The sequence below is a fragment of the Psammomys obesus genome, unplaced genomic scaffold (assembly GCF_907164565.1).
Source record: "Psammomys obesus unplaced genomic scaffold, mPsaObe1.curated_primary_1811, whole genome shotgun sequence".
Taxonomy (NCBI): domain Eukaryota; kingdom Metazoa; phylum Chordata; class Mammalia; order Rodentia; family Muridae; genus Psammomys; species Psammomys obesus.
The window spans coordinates 2,872,238-2,894,749 of record NW_026590699.1 but is presented as its reverse complement, the minus strand read 5'-3'; the positions used below and the strand labels follow the sequence as shown (position 1 = coordinate 2,894,749).

General features: G+C 41.1%; 1 protein-coding gene across 1 annotated transcript in view; it reads right to left on the bottom strand.

Moving 5' to 3' along the window:
* The window catches only part of Csmd1 (CUB and Sushi multiple domains 1), a 1,555,059-nt gene that overhangs the window by 132,690 nt on the left and 1,399,857 nt on the right, over window positions 1-22,512 (bottom strand). The window contains exons 38-41 of the mRNA XM_055608400.1: window positions 20,328-20,446; window positions 15,703-15,772; window positions 11,087-11,203; window positions 2,994-3,203 (exon numbers count right to left, since the gene is read on the bottom strand). Coding sequence (XP_055464375.1) covers window positions 2,994-3,203; window positions 11,087-11,203; window positions 15,703-15,772; window positions 20,328-20,446 — 516 coding nt within the window. The remainder of the gene's footprint in view (window positions 1-2,993; window positions 3,204-11,086; window positions 11,204-15,702; window positions 15,773-20,327; window positions 20,447-22,512) is intronic.

Below are 22,512 nucleotides of genomic sequence, written 5' to 3'. Positions count from 1 at the left end.
ACACACACACACACACACACACACACACACACACACACACACACACAAATCCATTCTTGCCAGAAGCCAGAGATTTCAGAAATGTTTAAACTAAAGTCTTTGAATACCCTTGCCTGGAGGCTACACATGAGGATATGGCAGAAAAATCTAGTCTAGAAACTAATGGTTTCTAGTGGGCAGCTTTAGAATTGGATTCTGGTCAAAACAATGAAATCTACTTCTGGCCCTGGGTAGAGATACTACATTCTGTACTGCTCCCAAGATTAAAACACTTCTTTCCATTGTCTTCCCCAATAGCCAAGAAATCAAACTAAAAATTAATCTAGCTGGATCCATCAATCACTGGCAAAGAGACCACCCCTCAGGAAGGCTGGTACACCTAAATTCATGCTAACCAGTTGGGAGGAATAATTATCCTTTCAAAGACATCACTTACCCATTCTTCCCAGAAGCCCCTCCTTCAGTGATGTTGTTGATGGACCCACTTCTTTCTACTCCTGTAAAACTTGCCTGCATTTTTGAAAGCCTAGAGTTTTTCTTTTTAAATTTTCCTCTCTTTCCAAAGCCTGGATCTGCTTTGGCTGGTGCTCTGAGCTTTCTCATTCTTTCCCAGAGGCTGTTCCCATTACATTATGTAGCTGATTTTAAGAAACAGTTTTCTCTCTCTTCTTCCTCTTCCTGTCAGTTGACAATACTTACAGCTTGCCTGCTCAGCTGTTTCTCTTTTAAACTATAATAAAATTATCACCAAGTTTCCTTTAAATTCCCTTTCCTAATTATTTTATTATTGAGAGTAATAGCCAAAACAGAGAACTCCAATTTCTCCTACAGCCTGCTGCTTTTAGAAGCAAAGTCCAGAAAGGAACCCACTACAAAATCAAACATTGCCAAGATGGCACACACAGAGTCAATGCCAGCACCTGTGCTGGCAAGGGTTGGGTAGACAAGAGTTTACAATTTGTTCAATGACTAGGGACTAAAGTTGACCTCATTAATGAATACTCAAGAGCATAGAACCAAACATAGTAAAGAAGAGACCCAAATAGTGTAGGAACTTCCCTAAAGAGCACAGGCAACAGAGTGCAGGTCCTTTAGGATTGGGGAGAAAACATCTTCAAGTACTGAACTCCCAGGCCACACTGAGGATCTGCATGAAACAGGCACCATGCTGTACTGGAGCATGGAACAGATTTTCAGTGGCTACCACTCTCCTACACTATTCTTTCTCGAGGAATATTTATTTAACCTCTGCACAGGCAATTGATTCCTGATTTTGAGAAGACCCAGTATATCTGTTGGTTTAGTCTAGTTCTCATGCAGTTAAACAAACAAACAAACAAAACAAAAGATTTAAAAAAAATCTCAAATTTTGGATACTTAAAGTGAGACATTTCTCCATTGGCATGCCAGCTCTTAATCCTGCAGTGACTCAGGGTATCAGTCACATCCACTAGCCATGACAACAAACTAAGATTAGACTTAAAATTTTCTTTCCCAAAGGACTCTTAAGTTACCAGCAAAGCAAGTCATGCCTCCACTGTTGGTCACTCAGAGAGAGTGGACATGAGTCCTGATGGGGGTAAAAGCACTAATAAAATCCACACATGGAAATATATATGTGAAACCTGCCTCACCCTAAGAAGGTCTGCATGGTTGTATGTCAGACACAGCTCTTCCATAGAATGCACATGATCTGAGTTCTGCAGGAATCCCTGAAGAAGAATGAACAAACAAACAAACAAACATTTCCCCCTGGATTCCTCTTTTTAGAGACCCTGCCTCTGGAAGCCTTTGAAAATATTTTACATTTTCCACAGAATTTAAGTAACAACTCTAGAGAGTTAATACTAGCTTAATACTACCCTTAATACTAGCTTGTCACTCTGATAAAAGGTCAAAGCCCTGTTTCTGTGGATTGTTTCTGAAACAAAGGGGGAACAATGAGTCAACCACGAGGCATTTTCAACTTTATTTGCTTTAATGATATTTGTAGGAAGGTCAAGAAAATTATTTCAGATGTAATACAAAGCTGAGATTTCTGACAATGCAAGAATGCTGTGAGATAAACTGAGAAGAAATTTTCTCAGTGATTTCATGTTTGGATGAGTGATAGAAGAAAATGTTTTGCTTCTGAAGTGCTTCTCTTTCCTGATTGTGGTGTTTTGAGTAGGGATGTCCCCCAGAGGCTCATATATTTGAATGCTTTCAAACAGGGTGTGGACCTGTTTGAAAGGATTGTAAGGATCAGGAGGTGTGGCTGTGTTGGAGTAGACAGGGCCATGTTAGAGGAAGTGTGTCACATTGGGTGGGCTTTGAATTTCAAAGGCCAATGACAGGCACTCTCTTTCTGCTGCCTGGGATTTCGATGGAGAAATCACAGCTATTTCTCTAGCACCATGTCTGCCTATATGCCGCCATGCTTTGTGCCATAATGATAATGGACTAAACCTATGAAACTATAAGCAAGCCCTAATTTAATGCTTTCTTTTAGAAGAGTTGCCTTGGTCATAGTTTCTCTTCACAGCACTAGGGCACTATTGTAATTCAGTAATGTAATTTTAGTGGTTAAGACACTAATGTAACTTGAACAGGGTAGAAGGCATAATGCTGAACTGAAAGATGGTACAAGTGCCTGTACTGCCTTTGATATTAGCTGACTCTTCTGGTCCAGTCCATGTCCTAAAGAGACAAGGACTATAAGGGACAAATGACAGAAGAGAAGACCCCGTGCCTGAGGTGTGTCATGATGTCAGGAAAAGAGAGGAGAGGAGAATAGGCTGAGGGCAGGGCCTGGGTGACAGCTTCACCTGCCTCAGGACTTCTCCTCTGTGTTCTTAGCCCCATGCTCCCAGACAGTCAAAATCCCACCTCAAGTCAGAGACCAACATGGTTTGGGAATCAATTTGGCTACATAAGGCTTTAACCAATCAGGAAGGTTTAGGATTGAATGCAATATAAGAAGCATCTGCAGATCCATCTGTTTTGTTGCTTACCTTGGTAACTGAGTTTAAACCCTTGCCGGTTCTGTGAATGGTCACTGTAGAAGCGGATGAGGGTCTCATGTGTGGTGCTCAGCAATGATGCAGGTAGGTCAGGGCCACTGAACTGGCCCATCATTGGACTGCTGTGGTAAGGGCCGTTCTGGATCTCCAGGTAGTCATGGTTGGCTTCAGTTGAGAAATTCAGAAATTGGATATGTGCGCCTATGAGAAAACATGCAAACATCAGAATGTTCATGATAATGTATCAAAGACTGTGGCTGATCAAGGAATTGTTACTTAATCTCTGCAAAGAAGGGGGCATAGTGGAAGAAATGCTATATCTTTGAAGACATATCTTGGTTTAGCTTAACTCTCTGTGATCTCTGTCTGTGAAATTAATATCCATAAGTCAATTTCTTATGAATATGGTCAGCACCATATCACAGAGTGGCATGGGCATCAATCTTAGAATGGTAACTTAAGACTGGCTTTACACATGGCATGTTAATCAGGGTTTTATCAAAGGAGACATCAATATTAAATTAAAAATATGAAACAAATTTTAAAACACATTCTCCGGTCTTAGAAATGATCCATTGGGTAACAGTGCTTGTTTCTAAGCCTGATGACATATATTCAATCCCTGATATCAACTTGGAAGGAGAAAACCAACTCGGGTAAGCTGTCCTCTGACCTCTACACATGTAACGTGGCATGTGAGCACACACATGTACACAATTCTTTACAGACCTGGAAAGAAAAATTCTCAACTTCGTATGGAGTAACAACAAAAAAAATCTTTTATAAATAGTCTAATGACTTGGTTAATGTAAGAATGAGCCTCTAAAAACTGATACATTCACTGCGTTTGTGCGTTTCTTTCCAGGTCTGTAAAGAATTGTGTTGTCAATTTGATGGGAATTGCATTAAATCTGTAGATTGCTTTTGGTAAGATGGCCATTTTTACTATGTTAATCCTGCCAAGCCATGAGCATGGGAGATCTTTCCATCTTCTCATATCTTCCTCTAATTCTTTCTTCAGAGACTTGAAATTTTTTTCATACAAGTCTTTGACTTGCATGGTTAGGGTTATGCCAAGGTACTTTATGTCATTTGTGGCTATTGTGAAGGGTGTTGTTTCCCTAATTTCTTTCTCAGCCCTTTTGTCTTTTGTATACAGGAGTGCTACTGACTTTTTTGAGTTAATTTTGTATCCGGCCACTTTGCTGAATGTGTTTATCAGCTGTAGGAGTTCCCTGGTAGAGTTTTTGGGGTCACTCATGTATACTATCATATCATCTGCAAATAGTGATAATTTGACTTCTTGTTTTCCAATCTGTATCCCCTTGATCTCCTTCAACTGTCTTATTGCTCTAGCACTGCTGGTGGGAATGTAAACTTGTACAACCACTCTCGAAATCAATCTGGCGCTTTCTCAGACAACTAGGAATAGCGCTTCCTCAAGATCCAGCCATACCACTCCTAGGCATATATCCAAAAGAGGCTCAAGTACACAAAAAGGACATTTGCTCAACCATGTTTGTAGCAGCTTTATTTGTAGTAGCCAGAAGCTGGAAACAGCCCAGATGCCCCTCAATTGAAGAATGGATGCAGAAATTGTGGTACATCTATACAATGGAGTATTACTCAACAATGAAAAATAAGGAAATCATAAAATTTGCAGGTAAATGGTGGGACCTGGAAAGGATCATCCTGAGTGAGTTGTCCCAGAAGCAAAAAGACACACATGGTATATACTCACTCATATAAACATACAACATACAATAAACCCACTAAAATCTGTACATCTAAACAAACTAAGCAAAAGAGAGGACCCTAACTAAAATGTTCAATCCCCATCCTGAAAGGCAAAGAGGATGGACATCAGAAGAAAAAGAAAACAGGAAACAACCTAGAAACCTGCTACAGAGGGCCTCTGAAAGCCAGAAGAAGAAAACAGGAAACAACATAGGAACCTGCCACAGAGGACATCTGAAAGCCTCTGCCCTGCAAACTATCAAAACAGATGCTGAGCCTGATGGCCAACTGTTGGGCAGAGTGTATGGAATCTTATGTAAGAAATAGGAAATAGCAGGAACTGGAGAGGACAGGAACTCCACAAGGAGAGCAACAAAACAAGAAAATTTGAACACAGGGAACTTCCCAAAGACTCATACTCCAACCAAGGACTATTCATGGAGATAACCTAGAAGCCCTGCACAGATGTAGCCCAGGGCAGTTTAGTATCCAAGTGGCTTGCATAGTGATGGGAAGAGGGACTGCTTCTGACATAAACTGATTGGCCTGCTCTTTGATCACCTCCCCCTGAGGGGGGAGCATCCTTACCAGGCCACAGAAGAAGACAATACAGCCATTCCTGATGTGATCTGATAGACTGAGATCAGAAGGAAGGAGAGGAGGACCTCCCCTATTAGTGGACATGGGGAGGAGCATGCATGAAGAAAGGGAAGGTAGGGTGGGATCGGGAGGGGAGGAGGGAGGGGCTTATGGGGTGATACAAAATGAATAAAGTGTAAATAATAATAATAATAATAATAATAATGAAAAAAAGATTTTTTTTTTTGCATCAGCAGGGCTTATGTTTATTTGTGTCACATGCAAAGCAAGTTTCAAAGGCTCCCAAGGAACCCGGTGTGCTCATGGGAGTGTGGCATAAATATCATGCCATACTCAAGTTCAAGGCCAAGTTCAAAGTACAACAGATTGGCTCTGCTCATTGTACCAGGATACTGTTCTTATTCATTTGTGTGAACAAGCTATGGTTGATAGTTTAGGAGAAAGCATAAATCAAGGCAGATTAGACCTTTTTTCTGTGGTGTGTGGCCTTTAGACATTTGAATGCTGGCTCTAAACTCTTTTAATTTGTTTGAAAATCTTAAACAGAACCCCAATGACATTAGTTTTTGAATAAATCCATGAATGAGTTTGGCAATGAAACCTAAATTGTGAATATTAATAACATAAAAGGGAAATTACTTTTTGTTTTCTCTCCCCCCCCCATCTTCTAATGCAGTTCTAGAGAGCAAACCCAGGGTCTCCTACATTCTGTCACTGAGTTATATCCCATTCCCTTTTTATTCTGGTGGTAAAGAGTGAATTTTCACTGACTATATTATGTCCTATATTGGAAAGTTAAATCCAGTACTTACATGAGCAAGCCTAACTAAGAGTAGATAGAGAGAAAATGGCAAGTGTCCAATGAAGGGAGTTATAAAAAGTCAAAACCATGAAGAAGAGCTAAGGAAAGAGTTGTGGGAGGAAAAAGAACTAAATGATTCTATAAATTTAAACTCTTTCAAGGAAAACTTGCAAGAGAGACACACATCAAACTATTGGCCTTCTAGATGGCTAAGTATAAGACCAACTGCCCTGTCAGAAGCCCATTTGCCAACTTCTCTCTCAAAATCTCTAAGCCATGCAATGCTTACTGTCACTGTAATTTTACAGGTGAAAGACAGTGAACAGGAGAGAGTGGAGAAAGATGGCAGTTTTACTCCCATGGAATTAAACTTGAAAAGGAAGTGGACTCACAACAATTATAATATTGTGAGCAAAATTACCATCTTAAGAGGGATAAAGTATCCAGCCATATATCACACAACCTAATACCTGTCAGCAAGGGAAAAAGTAATCTTTCTTAAAGCAGGATTGTATGCTATCTAATTTTTAACAAATTCCTTCCAGTTTGACATTACCGAGCCCAACTAAAGGGATTAGAACAAACACAGTCTAGGCATCCTTTCATTGTCTCACAGAATATTCTCAAACTCTATGAATATAGCAAGAGAGCAATCTTTTAAGTCCATCTGTGTTGAAATTTACACAGTGCTCTTTCATCTGATTGTAGTTATGCTTTGAAGATCACGTGTCAGTGTGGAGTCCACTGTATAAAGGATTTGTCTCCAACTCTGCCAAAGCTTTAAACAGTAATATGGCCATGACTTTGGAGCAAAGCAGTCATTTGGATGATGGAATTTATCAGTTTTAACGTATCTTCTTTGTATGTAGCAAACATTATAAAGGAAGTTTTATACTTTCCTTACAGTACCAGATGGTCTGAGCATTTTTTAGGATATTATTTTGTGACATCACAGTACAGTTGTTTATAAAGAAAAGGGTCAGGACAAAGAGAAAAACAACAACAACAGCAAAAGAATAGCTAGGTGACATTTCCCTTAACTGCACCTTTAGACATACTCAAGAAAACAGACCCAGAGATTTTAAGTAGATTTCACTTCACCAAAAGCAGCACACAGAGCAGTCCGAATCAGTAAAAGGGAAAAATAATAGCCCTCAAATGTGGGGGAGGCGGCTACTGAGACAGAGATTACTTAAATGGTTGTTGGTGCCTAGCCTAGGCCAGGCAGTAGAAGTAGAAAAGTAAATAGTCACCAATACATAATTCTAATCTTTGGTTTCTTACAGGCTTGAAAAAATGTCTTGAAGAATAGGAAAGACTGGCAGTTTAATCAAAGAAACTGTGGGTAGGAAAAGACACTCTAAGAAAGCATGATTGTTGAATGAGAATTCTAGTGTTAGCAGTGGGCTATCTACCTATACAATTTTTTTTGGCTAAGGAGTCCCCTGAGGCCTAATAAGCCATAAAGCTATTGCCACTGCCGCTGTGTGTATGCCAGAACTTGATAGGAAGTTGGTATTGCTAAAGACCCTTGCATGTTTTAGCTGCAGGACATTGAGACATCAGGCTGTGACTGAACTGAAAACTCCCTCCTTGCTGAGTGCCTTTCACAGTGCTGGAAAGTATCATGTGAGATGCTGGAGAAGAATTGCCGATAACTGTCCTGCTTGGCTGTGGGCCAGCATTCAACAGTATCAACATTCTAGTCACGGTGTGCTTTCTGGTGCAATCATGGCACAATTGTCATGGATGTCAATTGTTTCCCAAGGATTGATAGCTGGTTCCATAAGAGGGAATTTAGATCCAGTACTTTAATCAGGCCTGGGAGGTCATAAGTTTCAGTACACAAGCAACTGCTATTGTTTGGTTAAATGGATATGATTTGTTTACCAAGTTGGCTTCTAATCATTTATGTTTGTACACAAAGATTCCTATTGCTGTCAGCTTCAACTACTCATGGAATGGAACTTCTTTAAATAATAAAAGATGTGCTAGAGACTCACACCTGGTCAAACTTCTGAGACTAAGTGACTACTGATGTGATACAGCAGCCTAATAATCAGGCATCTGCATCATCCAATCCTGTTTCCCAAAGCCCAGAGAAATATGCCAGAAAGGAACAAAAAGATATAAAAGCCAAAGGAAGGTGTAGAATGTTGTTCTCTAAATTAAAACACACCTGATGTATGAAGGAGCAAGGGTCTTTAATAAGGCTCTTGAAGCAAATAAAATTTACAAGACTTCAGAAGTAAGTGAAACTCAGAAGTCTCAGGAAGTTCCTGATATTACAAGATTCACTCAGCTCCTTCACAATATTATACATAAGCAGTAAGAGCTGCTGTAAACTGGAGGCCTCTGAGTGTCTAAGTGAGTTGTCCATGGAGTTACAAAGACGTAGCCCTAAAGATTTGTTGTCCATATTGTGGTGGGACTTTTCATGAAGTAGCAGCTTTTGAGGCATCTGTGCATCTGTAAGAAACTCCTCAACCATACTCCCACAGTGACTCCAACTACTTACTGATTCACTAAGTTAGACTTGGGTGAAATTGTTTCTGCAACCTGTTTCTGGTGCATGTCTACAGTGTTATGTCTTCCAGGGAAAAGCCACCCAAACTCTTTGTCATGGCTTTTGTCTTCCTCCCTGTCTTTTGCCACATGGCTTCTAAGAAGTGCTGAGTCAAGATTCCATGTGTTGGCCTTCTTGAGCTGCCCTTTGAAGCCCTCCATTTATCTGTCTATATAACCAAATGTTAGCTGACAACATCTTCTGGCAAGAAGATAGCTAAGCCATGCAGGGCCTTCATCCTACTGCATGGTTCCAGGTGTTCTCTAATGAGTAAGTTGGCCAGTTATGTCTTCTCCACAGCTTTTTATCTATGTGCTGTGTCATGGGCAAAGCTCCTCAAGGGAAAAACTTTGGAAACTCCACCATCATCTTGACCAATGGTTTATTTATAGCTTCTGGTCATTCCCTATCCACATACCAAGTGTTTCGTACCTAGTTATTACCACCAGAGACCTTCACTCTGTCCCTCCTTTGGTGCACCTACACTGTGGCTTTAGAATAAAGAGAGAAACCAGAAGCCCAGATGAAGTGACTACAGTGAGAAGGAAGGCACAAGGTAGGTAGGTGAAGAATGTCATGGAAGAGAATTGGAGACTTTCACAAAAATCATGTGCTTCTGAAATCAGAGCAAAATAAGGTTTTTATGTTCATATCAAAGCTACAAATGTTCTAAAGCAGATAAACTGAAAGTCGGAAAGTTAATAATTAGATACATCTCAAAATTCATAAATCAATAATCCTGATGAGACCTAATAGGCTAGGATCAGAAGGAAGGAAAAGAAGACCTCCCTTCTCAGTGGACTTGGGGAGTGGCATGAGTGGAGAAGGAGGAGGACAGGAGGAGTTGGCTGGGGAGGGAGCTACAGGGGGGATACAAGTGCATAAAGTGTAATTAATAAAAAATTTAAAAAAATAATCAAGATAGTATATAACTAAACAGTTAATAAGATACTATATTTCCAAATGTATGTGTTATATTGCATCTAGTAGGTGTCATAACATGAAGAAAACCCTAAAAATTGCCACAAAGAGTCACTACTACTGACTCCCAGGACAAGATGAGAACAGGAAGAGATAAAAATCAAGAGACTGATGACTTAGGGATGTCACATTATGGCATCATTCAGCAAATTAAATTTGCGTTGAAGAGAACCACATGGCTGAATGAATTTTTAAAAAAGCACTTCCTCAAGATCCAGCTATACCACTCTTAGGCATATACCCAAAAGAGGCTCAAGTACACAATGAGGACATTTGCTCAACCATGTTTGTAGCAGCCTTATTTGTAATAGCCAGAAGGTGGAAACAGCACAGCTGCCCCTCAGTGGAGGAATGGATACAGAAATTGTGGTACATCTATACAATGGAATATTACTCAGCAATAAAAAACATGGAAATCATGAAATTTGCAGATAAATGGTGGGATCTGGAAAAGATCATCCTGAGTGAGCTATCCCAGAAGCAGAAAGATGTACACGATATATACTCACTCATATAGACATATAATATAGGATAAACCTACTAAAATCTGTACACCTAAACAAACTAATCAAGAGGGAGGACTCTTGCTAAAATGCTCCATTCCTATCCAGAAAGGCAAAGAGGATGGACATCAGAAGAAGGAGAAAAGAGGGAACAAGTCAGTTAGCCTGACACAGAGGACCTCTGAAAAGCTCTGCCCCGCAGACTATCAATGTAGATACTGAGACTTATAGGCAACCTTTGGGCAGAGTACAGGGAATCTTAGGAAAGAAGTGGGAAACAGTAAGATCTGGAGAGGACAGGAACTCCACAAGGAGAGCAACAGAACCAAAAAGTCTGAGCACAGGGGTCTTTCCTGAGACTGCTATTCCAACCAAGGACTATGCATGGAGCTAACCTAAGACCCCTGCACAGATGTAGCCCATGGCAGTTCAGTATCCAAGTGGGTTCCATTGTGATAGGAACAGGGATTGTCTCTGACATGAACTAATTGGCCTGCTCTTTAATTACCTCCCCCTGAGGGGGAAGCAGCATTACCAGGCCACAGAAGAAGACAATGCAGCCACCCCTGAGGAGACCTAATTGACTAGGATCAGAAGGAAGGAAAAGAAGTCCTCCCCTATCAGTGGACTTGGGGAGGGGCATGCATGCAGAGGGTGGAGAAAGGGAGGGATTGGGATGGGAGGAGGGAGGGAACCACAAGGGGGATACAAAGTGAATAAAGTGTAATTAATAAAGAATAAAAAAAAAGAACTTTCAGTCTCAGTGTTATTCTGTCAATGTTCTACTTAAATCTGAAATCAACATTCAATTAAAGACACAGTTAAGCCAATGGATTGCTACACATCAGTTACCCAGGAAGACTTTACTCAGTAGAATGTCTCCTGGTTCACTCACCGTAGCCAATGGGCAGTGATATCTTCCAGGTACAGTCCAAGTTGTTGGGGTATGAGCCTGGGAAGCCTGGGCTCAGAATCACTCCACTCATGCTTGTCAGCGTCCCTCCACAGGTGGCTGTTCAACAAAAGACAACAGGAGTCTCCTAGAGTTTTGTGTTCAGCACAGATACCTAATCTAACACAGCTCACTGGACCACACTGGGAAAGAGAAAGCCCACAGACCTGGGGATGATATCTAACAATAGTCTGTCATGCAGGGAATGGATGCTAGTTATCCAGGGGCCCAGCCTTCCTCCTTACTGTGGGATACTTGAGGATCAAGATGCTTCTTGACTTGCCTTTTGACACTAGGCCCTCAGCCAAGGCCAGCTAGTTTACCAGTGCATTGTAAGCAGGCATTGGGTTGACTTTAGCTCTACAGCTGCTTTTTTTTTTTGTGGCAGTATTGCTCCCTCTCCTCTGATGGTTCACTTGTGCTCCTACTGTGTGTAAGCAAATGAGTACCATCCCTGAAGCCCAAAGCAGTCATAAATGCTGGTATTCAGATGACCGCCATCTGACAGATGGAAACAAAGCCAAATGAGTAAGGAATTGAAGTTTCACAACTATGATAGACTCTCTCTTCTGTAGGATGCTCCAGCTCTGTCTGATTATGGGGGCTCCAGTGACCTTAGTAGCTTCATGTGTATAGCCCCTTCCAATGGAGACTGCAGCTCTGCGCAACCATTTATTCCAGAAAATTCTATGCCATGAAGATAGTAAGTCTGTATCTAAATTATGTACATACTATGTTACTGTGTCCAATATTTGCCAAGTCTGGCAATTTATGACTCACTAAAAAGACAATTTTTATGTATTTTCAACTAATTATGCAAATGATGTCAGTCTTATCTGGAGTAAAACATGAAAAACTTCTCTTATTTAAGTTTCCAGCTCATATTTTCAGAAGCCTCTGCCAGAAAGCCCTGAGCATGTACAGCAGGGACTTAAACTTTGCCCAACAATGGCAAATTTCATATGAGATGATATGTAAAAGCCAACCTAGTGACTGTGGTTAGTTTCTTAAGACATGCCATTGGTACCTGGGTTTAAATAGTCTGCATGTTAATGAATAACTTTATAAACTTGAGGATATCTTCTGCTGTGAGTCATAATTATAGACACCAACTCAGATGAAACCCAGCTTGTCTGTAACTTAGAGAGAAGTCTAGCAGGAAGCTGCCAGTGAGTGAGACTTATGTGTGGCATGTAGGGTCTGTTTAGGTGTGGTGTCTGGGCCTGCACTGGGCTGAAGACACATCAGTATGGGGCTAAACCAAACACTTTTCTAGCTGAAAGAGTCAAAGGCTCCTCTGGCTGAAAGGAGGGCAGGTATAGGCATCCACCAACAAGGAGGACATAAATGGAAGACAGCTAATGGTCACAAAGGCAGGAAGATAAGTGTTCTGTGATGGTAACATTTCTGAGAAGGCCCATTTGATTTTGAGTACAAATAAAATAAATGCAATGTCATAAAATATGGGCATCTGTTACAGATCCTCAGCCCTTCAGAAAATTGGCATAGTCACCATCAGTGAGACCTGGCACCAAACTAGAGTGACAGACAGATGCCGTCTTCAGTATTGTTATCCATCCTGAACACAGGGCAGGGGTAGTGTGCTGTATCCCATGAGCATCTAGATACTGGGCACTGGATGACTTCCTGGTGATATGAGAACTGCCAGCTTATGTCAGCCTTGCACTTACGAAAAGAGCCAGCAGAATAGCGTCAAACCAGATCTCCCTAAAGCTTTACTTTTGGGTACTGAGAGAAACCCATAGCCAGTGTGCCATGTTTAAAAAAATTATGCATATGGGTATTTTGGCTGTACATATATGTCATTGTACAATGTATGTACCTGATATGCACAGCATTGGCCAGAGGAGTTCCAGCACCATGTGGGTGCAGGAAACTGAACTCAGGTCCCATGGATGAATGAATAGCCAATGATCTTAACCACTGAGCCATCTCTCCAGCCCCGAAATAGCCAGGCTGCAGCTACTTCTAAGACTCAGAGTTCTTTTGACACCTTTGCCCTGACCATCTCCTGCCCCTACCTCGCTCATGCTTTCATTTCCCTCTCAGTAAGCAGTCTGTGAGGAAAACTATCAGCAAATGCTGCAATTCAAAAGGACAGGTTATACTTGCTAGGGAAAATCAGGGACTTTGTCTTTTTCTGGATTTAAATGTCTCATTTTGTGCAGACTCTCCATGTTCTGGCACAAACACATGCATTTTAATTCCATGTCACAGGCCTCATACTGTTGACAACTCTGCAGTGCAAGTAGTCTCCGGTCCCACTGATCTCGGTATGAGTTCCAACTCTGCGGGGGCCCTGGCAAGCTGCTTGGCCCCTCCAGGACCTGATGTGATACTAAAAACAGCATTAGTTAAGCTCCAAGAAGGGGGCCCCAGTGCTCAGGGAGTCCTAGGAAGTGGCTTAAGTACCTCGACTCCATTATTTCTGTGATTATAAGGAATTAGGACATGAGGTTTCCAGGAAGCGATGAGTAAAGTATTATCTCTCTACAGACTGCTGCTCCTACCTTCCTCAGCTAAGATAGATCTTTTGTAGCTAACAGCTGCAAAATGCTTTCATTTCTTGTGTCAGTCTTCAAGGCTCATTACAGTCCTATGTGAGTTTTGACAATGGGGCCTCTATCTGCATGCCTTGCCTAAAATTATAGAAGTTGATGTCACTTCAGTATTTGCTAACATTAAAGAAAAAAAATTAAAGGACATGTAAAAGTCATATGTCTTGCTAATATAAGCTAGTTATTCAAAATTAAATAAACATTTTGTTATAAAGCACAGAGCAAATACAATGGTCCCTCATCTGAATATATCTGCTAGGAATAAATTTCACTTCAGAGAGAACTTAAATCACTGCATGTGGAAAATGGTGATCTATGGGAAAAATCCTCAGGCTCCTTGACATCCTTTGGTTTCTTCTTTCAGACCAAGGCTGGGATACAAACCTCTGTTTTACACAAGGCACATTTTGTGTGGAAGTCATGTTAATGGAGAAGTGTATGTTTGTCTGTCACATAAAAAACACTGGCCTTTGAGGAAGAATGCTCCCTTGAAAGAGACTATGACGGTGAATACAAATGGGAACTATTTTCCCGAGCAAGGCCACTATAGAGCATGGCATTCTGTCTGCTCACCATGTTTGGGGCCATACATTATCCTCTGTAAGGAGTCTCATTCAAGACAGTTAAACCGTACATCCCTCAAAGTCATTGCATAGCTAAGACTTTTTAGAGAAGCAGGGATATCAGGATGCCAGTGAAACAGACAACAGTTATCGTCTTGTTGACCTTGAGGACAAGCATACTATATTGTCTTGGTCCTCAGCAGAGTAAATCCTTGAACAGAGAAAGCCCAGAGGATATGTCACAACAGTCTAAGCTGCTTGTTTTGTGGACACAAATGGCCCTTTCTCCTAAAGCAGTCCCAGACAATACAGGCTGCCTAGGCAGGGTGTGGGCATCAGGTCTGATGCCCTACAGACTCAGGAAGTGTTAGAGAGCCTCTGCCACAGCAAGCCCTGTTCTAAGCCACTGATGTAGCCCTGATTCTGAAATGCCAGTCTGAGGAACAGGGTGATGATGTTAAAGACCCCAAACCTCACAAAAAGCCAGTTAGACAAGGCACAAGGGGCAGAGGCTAAGGGTAGAAATCCGATAGGTGATGCTAAGGTTTCTCCCAAACTCAAGAGCAGATGATTCCCTCCATACTATCTAGATGGAACATACGGAAAAATCAGAAGTCATGTTTAAAAACTGCATAATAAACAACTTAAGGACATCCTACATAATGGCAGATTTAGTGCTGCTGGGTTTGTGTTGGCTGGTCTACGTCATGCCAGCCGCCCAGTGAACTAGAAGAGGTTGGGGGTTGGGAATGGTGAACACGGTCTCCCAGGCAAGAACAGGAAAAGAAGGCAGACAGTGGGCCTGCTGTTCGAGGCAGTGGCAGTGTAACTACAGACTCTGGGGAAGATATCTGTGGCTTCGGTGGGGTCTGTATGCCCCGTAATTTGTACTGGAGTGCTTTAGGCCTCAGGCATAGGTTCTTTCTACTCAACAGGGAGTGTTAATAAGGGTGTCTACACATAGTACTCATTGGTATCCTCTATATGGAATACAAACATGCTGTTTTCTGGAAATCCAATGACTTGCTTGTTATTCTGAGCTTTGCTTCTGCAAATATGCTTTTCCTGAGGCTAACAGAATATTCAGAAAAACCACTCAACCTGTCAATGCTACTACTATATTCCTTCATAAATTAGTAAATGGAATTTTGGCATGTACTTGAACTGTTTGGCACCTTGAGCTTGGAGTCTCAGAATTTCTCAATGTAGCCTTATCCAAAGTCCCTCTGAAAGCCGAACTCCTGAATTCCACAGGGAGGAGCTCATTGCATTCCTGTGACTTTACTCCACGTGAATGTGATTTCTAATAATATGTGCTTTGAAAGGGACAGTGTGTGCTTTGATCAGGGCATGCAAGGGTATAGGCTGTAGCAAGCTGGCTGGATGAGGGTCACTCAATGAGGCTAGGTGTACTTACCAATGCACAAAGGGGAGGGATAGTTCCAGCGACGTATGGTTCCTGGCATACAGGAAATGTGTGAGCGGCCCTGTTGAAAACAAAACCGTGAGGATCATGTTAATTTCAGCACAGTGTTTAGGGATGAAATGCATGGGAACATTTGACCTTTCTTTGTCCCTTTCAAACCTGTGAATCTAACTGTTGCTAATGAGGCCCATTTGGAGATGTCAATCAATCAATCAATCTATCAATCAAGAAACACAGACATGTTCTTTTCTTGACTATCTAAATAGGTAACATTTCTGTTTATTTTTCACTATCCCTAAGGACAACAAACAGAATCAGGCAGAGTAGGTCTCATTTCCCAAGCAACAGCATTTGGCTTGAGAGCCTAGAGTGAATGAGGAAAAATGGTATGGAGTGAGAGGATGGTATGCTGGAATTTGCTGCCAGTCCATTTTGGGGTAACTTTCCTGACTCTGGGAAAGCCACATGTTCATGGTCAGTCTAATCTTCGCAGGATGAGAGGCGGTTCAGTGTTCCCTGCCTGGTGAAATGCAGTTCATTGCTGCTGTTGGACTATCAGAAAATCAATCCTCAAAATTCGGGGTCTTTTTGAGCCTAGAAACAGACCACTAGTCTACCTTCCACATTCAAAACTTGAACTCCCTCTTCTGAAGGACAAATAGCAGTGGAGAGATTTGTGGACTCTACTGTGCTGAGCTCTCTCTAAACAGAAGGCTCTACATCAGTAGTTTTCAACCTTCTTAATGCTGTGACCCTTTAATATAGCTCCTCATGCGGTGGTGACCTCCAACCATAGAATTATTTTTGTTGCTACTTCATAACCGTAGTTTTGCTACTGTTATAAATCACAATGTAAACATCTGAGAGGCAGATGATCTTAGGTGACTCCTGTGAAAGGGTCATTTGACCCCAATGGCGTCTTGACTCACAGGTTGAGAATGGCTCCTTCAGCAGTGTTCTGTGACTCAGTGACCATCTCTGCCATATCTCCTTGTCTCCTCATATATTTCATCTACCACATACAAGTGTCACAAACTGTACACACTGGGGACTCAGGAAGCATAAATTTGCATGTACAGTTAACAAAGGTAAGGTGGTTGGCTCTCAGAGATAATTATCCTGCTACAAAAGTAATTTCTTTTTTTATTCTTATTGGCAATTTAAAAATAGTTCTAAAGGGAAACTATGTTTGCTTCTTGTTCATCAAATGTAAGCTAAGTCATTGTCTTTACTACAATATTTGGCTTTGAGTCAAGGTTTTGCTCTGTTGCCCCTGCTGGCCTCAAGCTCACAATCCCTCTGCCTCGGTCTCCCAAAGTGTTAGGATGAAAAGTATGCGCCAGCACATCCAGCTTGAAATATGTGTTTTTCAAGATGACAGTCTGATACTAAAGTGCGTGTATTTATATATCTTGTGGCCCATTAAATTATATTTAATAAATTTCCTCCTGAATTATGGTTAAGCATAAAGTGCAAAAGCCTTTAAAGATATTTATTGAAGGCTACCAGTAAAACGGTCATTTGTTACAAATCTAGAGCATATTCTGCTATGGACAGTACCATAAACATTTTGGATGAGTGATTTAAAAAAAATTGTATAATACATCAAATACAAAATTGGATCCTGGAGATGTTCTCTTCAAGATCTTACCCAAAGAGAAATTTTTGGATTTTTATGTTTTAAAAGATCATGAAAACACATCTATATTGGGTGGGTCTCTGAGGTCAATCAGATATTCATGATTTATTGTCAGCTGGTTGGATCTGCATGATCGAGTGTCCATTGGCCTCACTCTAGGTCACACAGGGTTCTCTGTCAGAACTGCATTTGTAGTGGTGTTTTGCAGGACAATGTATGATCTATGCGTGAAGTGAGGTAATTAGTGCTCAGTCAAGCCACATTAGCAACAAAAACAGCTCGGCACCCACGCAGACATTCTTGCAGATATTGACTTTCCCCACCCTCCAGGCTCAGAGCTCCTTGCAGGAAAGACAGTGGCTTGGCTTACATTTCATTAGCAGGGCTAAGAAGCAACCTGATGTGAGCTTACAGGACAGTATGTGTGGGAGGGGTATCAATCGTATGTTACAGGAAATCCCTGCTTGAAAGAGGATTTATTCTCCAAGGTCTTGAACTATCACTGTAAAAAAGGAAGCTAATAGAAGCTGCAAGATCACATCTTCAGCACAAAACAAACAAACAAACAGAAATCAGAAGAAGAGAGTGCTGAAAGTTAGATTTTGTGAAAGAAAAGCAGACTGTATTGTTGTGTTCATTGTTAAATTCTATTTTATTGGGGTTCCTTAAAGCCTCTCCCTTTCAACTTACAACCTCAGTTGGAGAGAGAACGTTAGTAGGGAGAGAGGGTGTAGACCCCTTTAACTTCTCCCAGCTGTTTAGGGTCAAAGGGTTCTTTTGGGGGTTATATAAATTTCCATCAACAGCAGATGCAGCAAGCAGTTCTCTCCAAGCTGCTGTGTTCAAACATTTCTCTCCATCTGTCTTCAAGATGCCACCTCAACACACAACACCACTGCATGCCATAATTTCTTTTGGGGGGGCTTTCATATTTATGTTTTTAGAGCACTAACCATGTTCCTCTCCGTGCTGTATGAGGCAGGCTGTTACCAGCTGACAATTACCATACTGCAGGAGACAACTATCAGCTGTCGACAAACTAAAAACCAAACTGAAATCCCATACTTGGGATTAAAACAAAAACTTATTTACAAAACATAACTGAGCTTTTAAAGAAACCAAAACTTCCATTACACTATCAATGCAGCTTCAGTCAGTTCTAACAAAAGCCACTGGAAAAAGGACCACACAAAAAGCACATGGACGTGGATGAGGTAACTTTGCATGTGGAGCTCACTACACAGGAAATGGAATTCTCTCTACTATAATAAGTACAAGTACAATGCTTGTCCCAAAGAACCTTGTTGATTAGTCTCCCCATGCTTGGTTAAGCATGTCTTTCTATCACAGAGCTGCAGAACTCTGTGGTGAAACTCAACTTCTACAACCCACTGTGTAGAGTCCATGTGGTTAATGCAGCACCAGGTGAGATCAAGATCCAAGGGCTGTGAGCTGTAGCCTGGCCTTCATGAAAGTGATATATGTAGTTCTTTGCTTATATAATAATGACATTTCTTTATAATGATAACATCTCTATGTTCCTTGCACTGAAGCAGCAGGGGATTTAATAGACATGTCCTCCGATGATACAGCCCAGAGCTCATGCCTTATGGTCTGTGGGGACTGATCTAGTCTTCACTAGGTGCTTTCCACTGGTACTTGGTAGAGCTGTTTACCCCATATGTGTGGAGAGACTGGTTGTATACAGTGCCATTATTTCATCACATTTGATCCCACCTCTTCCTTGATTCTTACTCAAGAATCAAGCATCAATTGAAGAAGAATCAAATGTAGTGAAGTTAGGTGCAAAGCATAGCTTAGAGATAGCCTTCCAGAATACATCAAATCCAAAGCCATTATAAACATATGACAAATTACTTTGAGATACGAATTACATGAAGAATATAGACATGAGTAGGGTAAGCTATGACTACTACTACTGTTTGCAGCACACAGCTAAAACAGAAAATAGACAACAGTAACTGTATTCATCTTGCTTCTTATTCATTTATAGTATGTTTATGGAAATGTCTCACATAATTTTGCTTTAAAAAAACTAAAAATTTATAGCAAAATTTGTCTATAGCATTTCTCGAAAATCATTGAAAGTCCCTTTGTCTTTAGTGGTAATTTACTGAATAGAATCATGGGAAATGCAAATGAGCTGATGCTCAAGACTCAGCAGCATATCCCTTCATTAGGGACCAAGTGGGAGTTATAGATATTCTGATACTGCCTTGTTTGTTAGTTTTTCTATGCATAATTATGGGAAGAAAACACAATTCTGAAATAAAAACAATTGTTTAAAAATAAAATGGGAAGGTCTGCTGAGATGCTTTGGTATTTCAAAGCAGACTCCAATGATTATGGTTTTACAGCATGTATCAATAGCTCCTTCAACAGAACAAGTGGAATAAGGCAAACTGGCTGCAGAGACATGACTCAGAGCGTGAACATCGGGTGTAGTGAGAATTCTGTAACTTTGGGTTCTTTTGAAAACACAGAGATAGTATAAGAATGAGTTTTAGTTTTAAACACAGGTATGGGAGTATGGGGACTGTCTGCAGCAGCTAACTATGCTTTGCCCCATGCTCTAGCAGAGGCGTGACTTTGCCAGGAACAGATAGTTCCTGTGACTGTATAAGTAACATTTGGAACTTTTCAGATGATACATAAATGTCAGATCCCAGAGAGGAGAGGCAGATGGTTGTTGGTCAGTTAGGGAGGTTGGCTGGGGTTTGTTAGTAACTGTGATCAAATAAGAAACAAAAGGAAAGAAATTAGATTGAGGGATGTTTCTATTTCCTCTTTCTCTTCTCTCCTTGTATGTGTCCTATCTAGTGTTGGGGGGCTCAACCAGGGTGATACAGGGTGAATAAAAGAAGAACCCACAATGTAACAAAGGTCAGATACATTGGGTATGAACACCAAAGATGGCCATGCAGAGCCTAGCTCTCAATCCCAGAAGGATGCCTACCTGCAAAGTGTACCCGGGCTCACACTGGAAGGACAGCACATCATTCACCATGTACCGGTCTCCTATCTTGATGCCATTGCTTGGGAGAGCAGGCTCTTGGCATGCAGCCAGGCCCACCGCTAGAAGGACACAAAGACAGATGCTGTGAATCAGGGAATGTTAGCAACACTTCTATTACCAGTGGTGGAAACTTTGCTTTCCACTGCTCCCTGTGGAAGCAAATGAAGGTTTTCACACCTCCTCTTGCTGTTTGACCAAAGGGCTTTATATAACATTTGATCAGAGTCACAAGACAATTCTTACATATCACCTCAATTTATTCCCGTCATATAAGGCATTCAAAAAAAGTTGTCAGTTCCACATTTAGCATAAAGAACCCCAATTTTAATATTGATGCAACTAAGGAACTGCTTCAGGTAAAGCCTGAAATGATATTCCCTTCTCTGTCTCTTTCAGGTATTCTGAAAACACTTTACAGGTTTGTCAACCTAGGAAAAACTTATGGGAACATATCCATTCTCCTTTTCCCCTGTTTTCCACCTCATCAATGAGAATCTCACGGCTAGTCCAGTCTTAGATGAATGAGACCAATATTTATAGCCATAAAATGTTGTAACCTGGTCTTTTCCTCAGATTATAATTCCCCTCATTTAAGTAACTCACAGATTACAATAGAAATTTGTCATATCCTATTGGACTCCAGACCAAAATATTAGAATAATTACCCTTTAGTCTTATTTAACAGCCATGTCATTCTGAAAAGAAAAAATATACAAACATGGTATATTTCATAGAATAAAATGCATTTTTTTATCGAGGAGATTTGATGTTTTATAAGATGGGTACATTCTAATGAGAGATCATGTGAAATATAGACAATGGTAACTGCATTAATTTAATTAACAAGCTATTCTTATTGCCAAGACCTGGCTGAGTATAAACGCTAGCTTTCATTTTCCAGTGCTCTAAGAAAGAGGACAAGGGCTTCTCCAGGTGAGACTAGTGAGTCTTCTTGTAATCTTGGATTTTTGCTCTTGTTCTTAAATGATTGCATCATGTCACAGATGAAAGAGGCTTGAGTGGTTGGGGCACAAGTTAATTCAGAAGCAGAGACAGTCTTGGTCCCAACAGGGTCATCTCATAACTGAGCTCCCCTGCTCTGTGAGAATACTCTCTGCCTGGCCCTCCTGCAGAGCTACCCACACTGCGCCACCTATACCATATCGTCCCTTAGGACTTCAAACACAGGGATACACAAACAACAACAAAGCAACGATGAACTTGAATGTCAGCAGCAGTAGCAATGGGTGTCTGAATCAGCCCAGGGCTCACTCATATAGGCACTAGGTCTGGTCCTCCAATTCTAGACACACAGATCTTAGAAACAGCAGCCACTATCAAAGGGAATGCTATATGTGCTCAGCATAGCCACTTCAACAAATGCTTCATGCTTTTGTCCCCAGGAGAGTCTTCTATTTGATACCATTGAAACACGCAAGAGAAATCTTTGGCTGATCTAGTAGATGATGTGGCTTCCATAAGATGCCAGCGTGCAGCCACTCCTGATGAGATCTGATAGATTAAGATCAGGAGGAAGGAGAGGAGGACCTCCCCTATCAGTGGACTTGGGGAGGGGCATGCATGAAGAAGGGGGAGGGAGTGTGGGATCAGGAGGGGAGGAGGAAGGGGTTTATGAGGGGATACAAAGTGAATAAAGTGTAATTAATAAAATAACCCCCCCCAAAAAAAGATGCCAGCATGTTTTATCTACTCTGTGAATCTGAAGCTACAAGCCATGCATCCCAGACCATCCAGAGACCAGTGACCCTTCCCTACATCCTGATAGTAGGACAGAGTGCCATTTCTTCTTAGTGGGATTGCCCATCTGAGACCCTGCTGTTGAATTTTGGCTGGTACAGGAACTTGTTGAAATACTTCACATCACAGAATACAATTATTACATATGAGAGAAGTAGCTATGAGTTATGTCACAAGTTTTTCCTAAATTGAAATAGAGTTTTCCCTAAACAGCCATTTTTGAATCATAAAACAATTTACATCAAACAGCAATATGTTGTATTTCTAATACAGATTTTAAAGCCATTTAAGGTTTTTCATAGAAGGTAAAACTGCCAGAGATAAAAAAAAAAAAAGACAGTCACACAGGAGAACACAGCTACATTCA